Source organism: Oncorhynchus masou, chromosome 18 (assembly GCF_036934945.1).
Source record: "Oncorhynchus masou masou isolate Uvic2021 chromosome 18, UVic_Omas_1.1, whole genome shotgun sequence".
NCBI classification, from domain to species: Eukaryota; Metazoa; Chordata; class Actinopteri; order Salmoniformes; family Salmonidae; genus Oncorhynchus; species Oncorhynchus masou.
Window position 1 is genome coordinate 37,148,950 of NC_088229.1, and position 14,281 is coordinate 37,163,230.

General features: G+C 41.4%; 1 protein-coding gene across 1 annotated transcript; it reads left to right on the forward strand.

Moving 5' to 3' along the window:
* The first annotated feature begins 355 nt into the window (after positions 1–355).
* On the forward strand, positions 356–14,088 carry tprg1l (tumor protein p63 regulated 1-like). Its single transcript, XM_064923164.1, has 6 exons — positions 356–752; positions 1,118–1,209; positions 10,542–10,592; positions 10,810–10,935; positions 11,339–11,492; positions 11,604–14,088. Exons 1-6 carry the CDS (start codon positions 525–527, stop codon positions 11,796–11,798), a joined length of 846 nt encoding a protein of 281 aa, XP_064779236.1. The 5' UTR covers positions 356–524; the 3' UTR covers positions 11,799–14,088.
* Positions 14,089–14,281: the final 193 nt, after the last annotated feature.

Here is a 14,281-nt window from a genome sequence, read left to right on the forward strand (position 1 = left end):
TAAACGGAAGCTAACGGAACGAAACAAGAGGAACCTACTGAATTTGTCCAATAGGGACCGCAGTGGTTAGAGCGTTGGGCCAGTAACCGAAAGGTTGCTGGTTGGAATCCAAGGTAAAAAAAAAAAATCTGTCGTTCTGCCCATGAACAAGTCAGTTAACCCACTGTTCCCCGGTAGGCCGTCATTGTAAATAAGAATGAGTTCTTAACTGACTTGCCTGGTTAAATGTAAATACAAAATAAAAATAGAAACTCTTGTTTTAGGTGTTCGGACTAAGGATTACAGCTCAACAGTGGCGGGGTTGAACATTTGTTTGAACAGCAGATTTCCCCTTTAAGAGGTGAAAAAAGGAAATCTAAGGGGGGAAGTGAGGCAGGGGTACTTCCTTGTAAACACCATCCTCTCTGATCATATTATTGTGCGCAATGACCAATTCAAAACAATACACCGTTTGCTGAATCTTTATTTTCGAGAGGACAGGTTGAAGTCTATTTTGTGCTTTTTATTACAACTCAGTTTGCACTATGCTTCAGCTAAACGACACGGTTGAACCAATGAGTCCGGGGGCTGCGGTCCTTCATCCGGCAGAGGCAGAGGATGGAGTCGAGGTTGCCTTTACACCGCCGGGGGCCAGAGGGAGCCTTGGGTATAGTTCTTCTGTAGCATGTTGCTCCCCCTTACAAACGTTGACGCCGTTTCATGTCCACAACCCAACAATGCAAGCCAAAGTGAAGGATTATTTCGTCTTTAGGGTAAGTCTGGCTAATAATTGCCCCTTTTTTTATCTGGGCAATGTCGTATATTAGCTAGTTAGCAAGCTAATAGGCTAGCTTGGAAACAGCTGTCAAACGCTCACGCTGCAATCAGCTTGCAATTGCAGATTGACTGCTTGGCTCGCTCTGATTTGAAGGTGCGTATTTGTGGCAGTGAACTCCCATGCAACATGTCGTTACAAACTAACCTCTGTTTCTTAGATTGTGAAACAAACCGTTCTTTTAAACGCAACCATTTAGTCAGACAACTGCAATTTATTCAGCTATGATATATGGAACAATCTGCTCGATTATTATAATGATGAGTGGACTGAAATCAATTAACTGTGGCCTCTTCATTTTAGCCAGGGACCATTGAACGAGCAGTGAATGACATCAGAACAGTGGGCCTGCCTTCAGAGGATGGAGAAGTGCTGAGTGTGTGGCTGCTTGCAGAGTGAGTCATTTTATGAGCAATTCACATCATCACATAGGCCAGTAAAGTTACATTGGCAGTACAGAAGTTCAGAGGTTCCCAAATTTGGTCCTGCCCCCCCCCTGAGTGCACGTTTTGGTTTTTGCCCTGGGTGCACGTTTTGGTTTTTGCCCTAGCACTACAGGGGATTTGAAATGAGCTTGATGATGTCTGAGTGTTTTCAATGATTCATTCCAGTGGAGAACAACTGCCCCCTCTCATTGAAGCCATGGAAGTTGAAGGCCGACCGTGGTACTGCAGACATTGTTAGCGGAAAACAGGATCCCCCAATTAGTGGTGAGGAGTCTACCATGTCCAGAAGTGACTTCATTTTAAGCTTTGTTTTAGTATTGACAGTTACAGCTGATTTAGGGACTGTATATCGATTCGCTCTCCTTAAATATTTAATCTGATGTATTTGTTTTGGTCTCTGAATTGTTTAATCAAATAAAAACTACAACCTTTGTCCTGAATTAGCCTAGAGCGCATGTGCGTCCAGCAGCTATATCCTGTCCTAAACGTGAACTATGCTATTGTTTTGTGCAAAAATACTGCACCCGTAAGCTTCAAAACAGTCATGTAACTACACCGAACAAAAATGTACATGCAACAATTTCAAGGATTTTACTGAGTTAGTTCATATAAGGAAATCGGTCAATTGAAATAAATTCATTAAGCCGTAATCTATGGATTTAGCATGACTGAGAATACAGATATGCATCTGTTGGTCACAGACACCTTAAAAAAGAAGGTAGGGGTGTGGATCAGAAAATCAGTCTATTTTGTGTGACCACCATTTGCCTCATGCAACACGACACATCTCCTTCGCATAGAGTTGATCAGGCTGTTGATTGTGGAATGTTGTCCAACTACTGTTCAATGGCTGTGTGAAGTTGCTGGACATTGGCGGGAGCTGGACACGCCATCGATACAGAGCATCCCAAACATGCTGAATTGGTGTCATTTCTGAGTATCTAGGCCATGGAAGAACTGGGACATTTTCAACTCCTAGGAATTGTGTACAGATCCTTGCAACATGGGGCTGTGCATTATCATGCTGAAACATGAGCTGATGGCGCGACATTGGGCCTCAGGATCTCGTCCATGGTATCTCTGTGCAGTCAAATTACCACTGATACAATTATGTCTGTTGTCTGTAGCTTATGCCTGCCCATACCATAACCCCACCACCACCATGGGGTGCTCTGTTCACAACATTGACATCAGCAAACCGCTCGCCCACACGACGCGATACACATTGTCTGCCATCTTCCCGGTACAGTTGAAACCAGGATTCATCCGTGAAAAGCACACTTCTCCAGTGGCCATTGAAGGTGAGCATTTGCCCACTGAAGTCAGTTACGACACCAAACTGCAGTCAGGTCAAGACCCTGATAAGGATGACGAGCACACCTGTCAGGTGGATGGATTATCTTGGCAAATGAGAAATTCTCACTAACAGGGATGTAAACAAATTTGTGCACACAATTTGATAGAAGCTTTTTGTGCATATGAAACATTTCTGGGATCTTTAATTTCAGCTCATGAAACATGGGACCAACACGTTACATGTTACGTTTTTATATATATTTTTGGAATAGTCATGACTGGTTCAAGCTGTCATGTCGTTAAGACAGCAGTGGCGAAGGATATCATTGCTACTTAATGTGGATCTAAGTTCCATTGGCGTAGGGTTAGCTGGACGTCTCTGACTGGTCTTGAAACTGTGACAATGGCCAGCCTCTCTCTGCTTGCCTCAATGGGATATGTAGAGATTTTGCCAACACAGCCAGATGTACAGTACCAGTCAAGTTTGGACACATCTACTCATTCCAGGTTTTTTTTTTCTTTTTACAATTTTCTACATTGTAGAATAATAGTGATGACATCAACACTATGTAATTACACAATTAATCATGTAGTAACCAATTTTTTTTAAACAAATCAAAATATATTTTATATTTGACATTCTTCAAAGTAGCCACCTTTTGCCTTGATGACAGCTTTGAACACTTGGCATTCTCTCAACCAGCTTCATGAGGTAGTCACCGAGAATGCATTTCAATTAACAGGTGTGCCTTATGGCAAGAACCGCTCAAATAAGCAAAGTGAAACAACAGTCCATCATTACTTTAATACATGAAGGTCAGTCAATCTGTACAATTTGAACGTTTCCTCAAGTGCAAAAACCCATCAAGCACTATGATGAAACTGGCTCTCGTGAGGATCACCACAGGAAAGGAAGACCAAGAGTTACCTCCGCTACAGAGGATAAGTTCATTAGAGTTACCAGCCTCAGAAATTGCAGCCCAAATAAATGCTTCACAGACACATCTCAACATAAACTGTTCAGAGGAGACTGCGTGAATCAGGCCTTCATGGTCAAATTGCTGTAAAGAAACCACTACTAAAGGACACTAATAAGAAGAGACTTTATTGGGCCAAGAAACACAAGCAATGGACATAGACCAGTGGAAATCTGTCAATTTGGTCTGAGTCCAAATTTGAAATTTTTTTTGGTTCCAACCGCGATCTTTGTGAGACACAGAGTAGGTGAACGGATGATCTCCACATGTATGGTTCCCACTGTGAAGCATGGAGGAGGATGTGTGATGGTGTGGGTGTGCTTTGCTGGTGACACTTTCAGGGATTTATTTAGAATTCGAGGCACAATTAACCAGCATGGCTACCACAGTATCCTGCAGTGATATGCCATCCCACTATCATTTGTTTTTCAACAGGACAATGACCCAAAGCACCTCCAGTCTGTAAGGGCTATTTTACCAAGAAGGAGAGTGATGGAGTGCTGCATCAGATGACCTGGCCTCCACAATCATCTGACCTCAACCCAATTGATATTGTTTGGGATGAGTTGGACCACAGAGTCAAGGAAAAGCAGCCAACAAGTGCTCAGCATATGTGGGAACTCTTTCAAATCAAGACAGTTGGAAAAGCATTCCTCATGAAGCTGGTTGAGAGAATGTCAAGCATGTGCAAAGCTATCAAGGCAATGAGTGGCTACTTTGAACAATCTCTAATATATTTTGATTTTGTTTAACACTTTTTTGGTTACTACATGATTACATATATGTTCATCATTTTGATGTAGAAAATAGTCAAAATAAAGGAAAACCCTTGAATGAGTAGGTGTGTCCAAACTTTTGACTGGTATTGTGTGTATATGTGTGTGTGTGTGTGTGTGTGTGTGTGTGTGTGTATATATATATATATATATATATATATATATATGTATGTATATATGTGTATATGTATATGTATATATGTGTGTGTGTGTGTGTGTTTTGTACCCTTAACCTTTTTTTAAACTGACTATTGTATTTATTTGATTTTTTTTTAAATATGACTTTATTAGTATATTGAGTAATCTAGGAATGTCATGAGTTAATTGGCACAAGAACGTGAGAAAATAGCAACTCTACAGAGTGCCAATGCTACAATGAATGGCTAAATTCATTTAGTTGTATACTCTGCAGAGTTCTTCTTCACCATTCTATAGTTGCCAATAATTGCTTCTGATACACCAGATGTACATTTGAAGTCAGAAGTTTACATACACTTAGGTTGGAGTCATTAAAACTCATTTTTCAACCACCTCACAAATGTCTTGTTAACAAACTATAGTTTTGGCAAGTCGGTTAGGACATCTACTTTTTGTGCATGCCACACCTCAGAAAACAAATTGTAGACATCCACAAGTCTGGTTCATCCTTGGGAGAAATTTCCAAATGTCTGAAAAAACCGCGTTCATCTGTACAAACAATAGTACGCAAGTATAAACGCCATGGGACCACGCAGCCGTCATACCGCCCAGGAAGGAGACGCATTCTGTCTCCTAGAGATGAACATACTTTGGTGTGAAAAGTGCAAATCAATCCTAGAACAACAGCTAAGGACCTGGTGAAGATGCTGGAGGAAACGGGTACAAAAGTATCTATATCCACAGTAAAATGAGTCCTATATTGACATAACCTGAAAGATCGCTCAGCAAGGAAGATGCCACTGCTCCAAAACCACCATTAAAAAAAGCCAGACTACGGTGTGCAACTGCACATGGGGACAAATACTTTTTGGAGAAATGTCCTCTGGTCTGATAAAACAAAAATAGAACTGTTTGCCCATAGTGACCATCGTTATGTTTGGAAGTAAAAGGGGAGGCTTGCAAGTCGAAGAACACCATCCCAACCGTGAATCACGGGGGTGGCAGCATCATGTTGTGGGGGTGCTTTGCTGCAGGAGGGACTGATGCACTTCACAAAATAGATAGCATCATGAGGTAGGAAAATTATGTGGATATATTGAAGCAACATCTCAAGTCATCAGTCAAGAAGTTAAAGCTTAGTTGCAAATGGGTCTTCCAAATGGACAATGACCCTGAGCATACTTCCAAAGTTGTGGCAAAATGGCTTAAACAAAGTCAAGGTATTGGAGTGGCCATCACAAAGCCCTGACCTCAATCCTATAGAAAATTTGTGGGCAGAACTGAATATGTGTGTGCGAGCAAGGAGGCCTACAAACCTGACTCAGTTACACCAGCTCTGTCAGGAGGAATGGGACAAAATTCACCCAAATTATTGTGGAAGGCTACCCAAAACGTTTGATGCATGTTAGACAATTTAAAGGCAATGCTACCAAATACTAATTGAATGTATGTAAACTTCTGACCTACTGGGAATGTGATGAAAGAAATAAAAGCTGAAATAAATAATTCTCTATTATTCTGACATTTTACATTCTTAAAATACAGTGGTGATCCTAACTGACCTAAAACAGGGAATTTTTTTACAAGGATTAAATGTCAGGAATTGTGAAAAAATGAGTTTAAATGTATTTGGCTAAGGTGTATGTACACTTCCGACTTCAACTGTATGTCTTTGAACCAATTGTTTTTAAATCGCACACAAAGTTAAAAAGATTGAGTTGCAAATGGCAGCCTGCAGTACCCCGGTCGGCCTTCAATTTGAGCAACTCAATGAAACGGCAGCACTGCAAAAGTCACTTTCTGGAGTAGCTCAAACAGCGCATGTTGTTCAGTGCTATCCGGGATTACTTGAGATGTCCCTACCCTAAACCTAGCCCAATAATGGACTACGTTACTCCTTATAGTCCAAGGACCTTACATGTTTTTTTTTTTAAGGGGAATTGGCTCTGGAAGCCAAAACAGCCAAATACTCAAATGTAAACGTGATTCGATTATCGGTTGCGGTAGGGTTCTAGAAACACAAATCCCTCTACTTTCACATGACAATACACACATACTATACACTGTTTTAACATTTGCAGCTGACAGTATTTTTCAGTGACAAAACGTTTGGGCGTCAGTCTTCCGTCTGCACACAGTTGTACGGAGACGCAGATGGCTAATTGGCACAGGTGGTCCACTCTGCCTTCCGTAAACAAGCACTGTAACATACCAATATGGCCTTGTGGGAACCCTATTAAAATGGTTTATTAATTTTTGTTTTTTGTTAAATTATTTCTCGATGATAGTATATTCTGAAATATTTAATATCGTCAATAAGCGCTAAAGATAGTTAACGTCTATGAAAGGGGTACCTTAACCCCTAACCGTTTTACATTTTAACTTCAATGGGGGTAGGGACGTCCCAATGTTTCCGGATAGCACAGACCATGTTGTCTCCATGAACTAAATATCTTGCGCAATTGTGTCAGATGTTATGCTACGTGCACTGTCCACGAGAGATTAACCAACCCATAGGAATAATTGAAACCGCCTTCATCTGGCCTCAATCGAGTTTTCACAACGGAATGAATGGTTTCACGTGATCGATGGCCTTGTCCATTCATATCATTGTTTCACCCACTCATAATCTCGGACACCCGGAACTAATAGAGTTTCGTCTTTCTATGCACCCACCACCATCAATATATGTCTGTACTTCCGTTTTATGACAGCAGGGGGCACTAGAGACAATGAGGCCGCATAGAGAGAAATCAATTAGGTTATTATTGCCGAGTAACTGCGATGTTGATCCATCCTCAGTTTTCTCCTATCACAGCAATTTTAAAAACTGTTTTAAAGTTACAATTGGCCTCATGGTGAGAAGGTTTCTTATTTTTTTGTAGTGAAGGGTTGTGTTGACACCATCCATAGTGTTATTTTTTTTATTTTTTTATTTCACCTTTATTTAACCAGGTAGGCTAGTTGAGAACAAATTCTCATTAGCAACTATGACCTGGCCAAGATAAAGCATAGCAGTGTGAACAGACAACAACACAGAGTTACACATGGAGTAAACATTAAACAAGTAGAGTAGAACATAGTAGAAGAAAAAAATCTATATACATTGTGTGCAAAAGGCATGAGGAGGTAGGCAATAAATAGGCCATAGGAGTGAATAATTACAATTTAGCAGATTAACACTGGAGTGATAAATGATCAGATGAACATGTGCAGGTAGAGATACTGGTGTGCAAAAGAGCAGAAAAGTAAATAAAATAAAAACAGTATGGGGATGAGGTAGGTAAATTGGGTGGGCTATATACCAATGGACTATGTACAGCTGCAGGGATCGGTTAGCTGCTCAGATAGCAGATGTTTAAAGTTGGTGAGGGAGATAAAAGTCTCCAACTTCAAAGATTTTTGCAATTCGTTCCAGTCGCAGGCAGCAGAGAACTGGAAGGAAAGGTGGCCGAAGTGAGGTTTTGGCTTTAGGGATGATCCTGTTGGAGCGCGTGCTACGGGTGGGTGTTGCCATCGTGACCAGTGAACTGAGATAAGGCGGCGCTTTACCTAGCATAGATTTGTAGATGACCTGGTTCCAGTGGGTCTGGCGACGAACATGTGGCGAGGGCCAGCCGACTAGAGCATACAGGTCGCAGTGGTGGGTGGTATTTATTTTATTTTTATTTCACCTTTATTTAACCAGGTAGGCAAGTTGAGAACAAGTTCTCATTTACAATTGCGACCTGGCCAAGATAAAGCAAAGCAGTTTGACACATACAATCACACAGAGTTACACATGGAGTAAAACAAACATATACAGTATAAACAAGTCTATATACGATGTGAGCAAATGAGGTGAGATAAGGGAGGTAAAGGCAAAAAAAAGGCCATGGTGGCAAAGTAAATACAATATAGCAAGTAAAACACTGGAATGGTAGATTTGCAGTGGAAGAATGTGCAAAGTAGAAATAAAAATAATGGGGTGCAAAGGAGCAAAATAAATAAAATAAATACAGTAGGGAAAGAGGTAGTTGTTTGGGCTAAATTATAGGTGAGCTTTAGTAACTTTAGTAACAAAGCTTTAGTAACAAAGTATAAGGTGCTTTAGTAACAAAACGGATGGCACTGTGATAAACTGCATCCAGTTTGCTGAGTAGAGTATTGGAAGCTATTTTGTAGATGACATCGCCGAAGTCGAGGATCGGTAGGATAGTCAGTTTTACTAGGGTAAGTTTTACGGCGTGAGTGAAGGAGGCTTTGTTGCGAAATAGAAAGCCGACTCTAGATTTGATTTTGGATTGGAGATGTTTGATATGAGTCTGGAAGGAGAGTTTGCAGTCTAGCCAGACACCTAGGTACTTATAGATGTCCACATATTCTAGGTCGGAACCATCGAGGGTGGTGATGCTAGTCGGGCGTGCGTGTGCAGGCAGCGAACGGTTGAAAAGCGTGCATTTGGTTTTACTAGCGTTTAAGAGCAGTTGGAGGCCACGGAAGCTCGTTTGGAGGTTAGATAGCACAGTGTCCAAGGAAGGGCCAGAAGTATACAGAATGGTGTCGTCTGCGTAGAGGTGGATCAGGGAATCGCCCGCAGCAAGAGCAACATCATTGATATATACAGAGAAAAGAGTCGGCCCGAGAATTGAACCCTGTGGTACCCCCATAGGACCGGACAACATGCCCTCCGATTTTACACAAAGTAGTTGGTGAACCAGACAAGGCAGTTATTAGAAAAACCGAGGCTACTGAGTCTGCCGATAAGAATATGGTGATTGACAAGAGTCGAAAGCCTTGGTCAGGTCGATGAAGACGGTTGCACAGTACTGTCTTTTATCGATGGCGGTTATGATATCGTTTAGTAGTAATTAATTACTTCACCATGCCTAAAAGGATATTCAATGTCTGCTTTTGAACATTTTTACCCATATACCAATAGGTGCCCTTTGCGAGGCATTGGAAAACCTCCCTGGTCTTTGGTTGAATCTGTGTTTTGAAATTCACACTTCGACTGAGGGACCTTACAGATAGTTGTACGTTATGTGTGGGGTACAGAGATAGTCATTCGAAAATCATGTTAAAGACTACCATCAATAAGGCTGGTCTCAATGACTAGTAAGCACATTATACTTCACATCGCTTCCTATCTCATAGGCATAGGGTGCTGCAGGGTAGCCTAGCGCGTTGGACTAGCAGCCGAAAGGTTGCAAGTTCGATTCCCTGAGCTGACAAGGTACAAATCTGTCGTTCTGCCCCTGAACAAGGCAGTTAACCCACTGTTCCTAGGCCGTCATTGAAAATAAGAATTTGTTCTTAACTGACTTGCCTAGTTAAAGAAAGGTTAAAAAATAGAAGGTATTCAAATGGTAGTGTTATTAATGTGACCTCATCACTATTAGCAAGCGTGACAGTCATTCACCTATTAAAGGGATAATTTGGGATTTTGGCAATGAGTCCCTTTATCTACTTACCCATAGTCCAATGACCTTGTGGATACCATGTTTCTGTCTCTAACTTCATACTGGACACAGAGGTAGTTTCACAATGCTAACTAGCGTGACACAATCTACATTTAATTCATTTTAAATTTAGGCTGTAACACAACAAAATGTGGAAAAGGTCAAGGGGGTGTGAATACATCCTACTACCAGTCACTTGCATGTATGTATGCATGTATATACTTGCATTCTCGTGTTTCTAACTCACATCGTAGTTCTTGTGGTTTTTATTCTATATTATTATTATTATTGTATTGTTGGGAAATAGCTCTCAAGGTAAGAATGTCACTTGTTTTACACCTATTTTCCTGTGGATGTGGTAAATAAACTTTGAAACGATATTAGTGCAAGTGAGAGGCAAGGATCATATTTTTGGGGCAATTAAGAGCCATGTAGTGCTTAAAGGCATGTTTATTTATCCAGGTAATACATACCATCTCCATGAAAAATTATATTCTGCCGGCAGATGCCAATTGGTAAAGAAATCACACAGGCCCTTGGCACATTTTAGTCTCTCTTACACCATTGCGACTTCATATGTTCATGAATATCTCATTACATTATTTCGCTACAGATGAGAATGCTAAATCTGAATGTAATAATGTTTCCCTTAGAGTTGACCACTGGAACAACGAGAAGGAGAGACTGGTGCTCATAACTGACAGGTAAACCAAATGATTAGTGGCAAATGTTACGATTGGATATCTATTTGAACCCAATTGGAGGGATCCATTCCCATATCATTTGATACATTATTGTTGCCGACTGGATGAAAGCCTCAACGCGGTTGTGATATATTCGTGATGATAAAGGTGTCAAACTTGCATGAACGTTTGTACACTTCACTTAATTTGCCATATTGCCCTCTTGGTTTTCTAACAGGTCCCTGCTGGTTTGCAAGTATGACTTCATCAACTTGCTGTGTCAGCAGGTCATCAGAATCTCCCTTAATGCCGTGGACACCATCTCAGTGGGCGAGTTTGAGTTCCCGCCCAAATCACTCAACAAGTAAGCGCCACTGAGCTATGACCCTGTACAGAGACCCTGTACTTACAACAACACAAGACACTTGTCGATGTTCTGAAATAATTGGATAGGTACAGTATAAGCAATATGGTAGAAGGCTAACGTTCACTTGGGATAGGCTTGGTGGAAATGTTGCCATATTGCTTATACATATCCAACTATGTTGAGTCTACTCAAGTCGCTTGGGGTCGTTTCTGGACAGGGCCAAATACACTCAGCAGTCAGACGTGTTCAGTAGGCATGGAAACCGAAAACTAGGAACGCATATTGGACAAGTATAGATACACCTGTTTCTAAAGCTTTTCTCCTCTCATGCCCACTGAACACAGCCTACTATTCATTGATTACTCCCAGCACACTGGAATTACAATACGTGTCTCTACAGGAGGGAGGGCTATGGGATTCGGGTTCAGTGGGACAAACGCCCACGCCCCTCCTTTGTGAACCGCTGGAATCCCTGGTCCACAGACATGCCCTATGTCACCTTCACTGAGCACCCCATGGCCCGTGCCGACGAGAAAGTGGCCTCTCTCTGCCAGGTTAAACTCTTACGTTGCCACCTCCCCTCCCCCATTTACAATAATAGCAATATTCATGTTCACATGGGAGCTTGGTATATTAAACACTGAGCTGCTCTCCTCTTCTGTCAGATGGACATCTTCCGGACCCAGCTGGTTCAGGCAGTGAAGAAGGCCCACAAGGAGTTTGCCATTCCGGGCAGGGCCAATGGAGTTCTGATCCTAGAGAGGCCCCTCCTCATCGAGACCTACCTGGGCATCATGTCCTTCATCAACAATGAGGCGAAGCTGGGCTATTCCATGACCAGGGGAAAGATTGGCTTCTAAATGTTTCCCACTGAGTGACCCTCTTATTCCACAGCAGTGGGAGCGCTGTCAAACTGTGTGTTTTATGAGTGTGTGTCTGTCTGCTCGTGGAATGCTGACAATGTGGCTGTGTCATACCCAACGCTTGAGTATAACCGGCGGGCAGTCATGGTGTGCAGCAAGCCTGAGTTCTCTCCACTCCTGCCACAGTGCTCTCATGCAAAGTTGTTTTCCATTTGCCATAATTATTTAACCCCCCGAGTGGAGAGACCTACAGTATGTGAATTTGGTGTGTTTGTGCGATTAGGGAATGTCGCTAATTGTGGGTACAGTGCATACTGTTTACCTTGCCATTGTGAAAATACTGTAATACACACCTAATGCTGCTAGGTGAACCTGACTTAGAGCCCTTGAAGTTAATATTATCGTGGGCCTTTTGTGCAGTACGAGGGCATGGTTAGGTGCTTTAACTTTAGGTATAAGAGTGGGCTTTATCAGCGCTCGTTATTACAGAAACTGATGCAATGAGCTTTGCCTGACCATTATTTTCAACCTGAGACGCCTTGCAAAATTGCAGATTTTTGCATTAGCCAAATTGGCTCTAAAATCCATCATATTGGGACGTTGTAGTGGTAAGATTTGAGAATTAATACGGCTGCCGGCGCTACAATCCGCTTTTTCAGTCAAAACTATGACCACTTTATTTACTATAATTATACATTGTCTGGTGCAAGCCCAATAACAGATATCCTCGTGACAATTTTCTTAAATTGATTAGGGCTACTCATCTCCATAAAACACACAGCCTTTATCGTCCTCATGCTAGGCTAGTTCATGCTGAAACAGCAGATTAGGTCCTATGAAAATGTGATGTCTAACATTGGGATGAGTAGGTGCGGGGAAGTGTTGTGGAATATGTTACTTTAGCATTAGCTACATAGCATGAGGACAAGGCAGGCAGTTTCATTCCGAACTAACAGTATTATGATTTGCCATCAGGCATTGTGGGATAATTAGAAGTACAGTGACACCTTCCATGCCTGGATTGAGGTACGTTTTCATACCCGTTTGATTCTTAGTGTTGACCGGTATAGAAATAATCCCTTCTACATATGCTTTCACCAAACAATCTACTATTCCAATACACATCTTGCTCGGAGGCTAAAAAAGTCCTATCAACCACCTGAATAACTTGACCATAAAAATATCCACGTGGGAATAAAAATGGTGGCCATTTTAGATTACATTGATCTATTAGTCAACTATTCAAGTAACTAACTAGTTAGGGCTGTAGCCATAGTCTGACATAAACCTCAAAGAAAAAAGCAATTTACGTTAAATTGGATACAGCGTTTGAAATATCAGCCTCAATCAGATTTGCATGTTAAAACCACTTAACCCCCTCGGCCTCCGCTTTACCGATTTGTCACTTCCATGTCGACGTTAGAATGCTTGAGTGCCTTGAGTGCTTGCTCAGCGAGAACACCCATGCTGGCACCCATAGGAACCTTAAATACCCCCAACTGTCTCAACCTAAACAAGCACAAATGTAAATGTATCAGCGCTGCACAGGAGCCAATAGAAGGAAGTGATTTAATGTATAAGGGACAATACCAGGAAGTGACATTGGCTGAATATAATTGAAACTGATTAATCATAAGTCAATTGCAAATGAACAGTTTAAGATTTCCTAGAGGCCCTATTACATTTCAAACATTCTTCCATCTGTCACAATGGTTGATGGACATTCAATTTTGTTTCTAAACAGAGTAAGATGTCATTCTTGCATGGGATCCAAACGGAATATTTCAAAGTATGCAAGACAAATCAACGTCAAGAAATCCAGGAACCAGATTTAAACTGGTTTGAAATAAACCGATCTCTCATCCATTCACCAGAGAAGAATCTGGTTGTTAGGCCTCTGCTTCACACAAGATCATGCTTTAACCACTCGAATGAACTAAGATGTCTGTCCAACTACCTTTTTTTTTCTTCCACTCCTGGTCTAAATGTAACATGCATGTCTTGCATGTTGGTTTGCATGCCGTCTCTGTTCAACTTCGAAAATGCTCCAGAATAGCAATTGATGCAGGTTGAGTGTTACAAAAGAAAACTAACTTCTTGGTCAAATGCCTAATATTTGTAGCACGGTCACCAACGTGAGGCAAATGCCTACATTACTTTGATATTTCGTACTGGGTAAATCTGATATCCAACCCATTTGCAGATTAGTTTGACTCATAACGCTGACTATATGCTCATACTGACCTTGAATACTGTACATTGCTTATTAAATAAATACTCAAACTCATGTCTTGTGACATTGTTTCTTACACTGCAGGTGTAAACCCAGTGAAGTACCCTGGGGATTAGGGATTTTGCCAAAGTAGAAAATGTTTCCCCGACAGTCTAGGACTATACTTAATCTCTTACTTTGACCCCATGGGGAAATTTTGTTGCAGTGTCATGTACACATTTAAAGTGGCGTTTAAATACTAAACAAA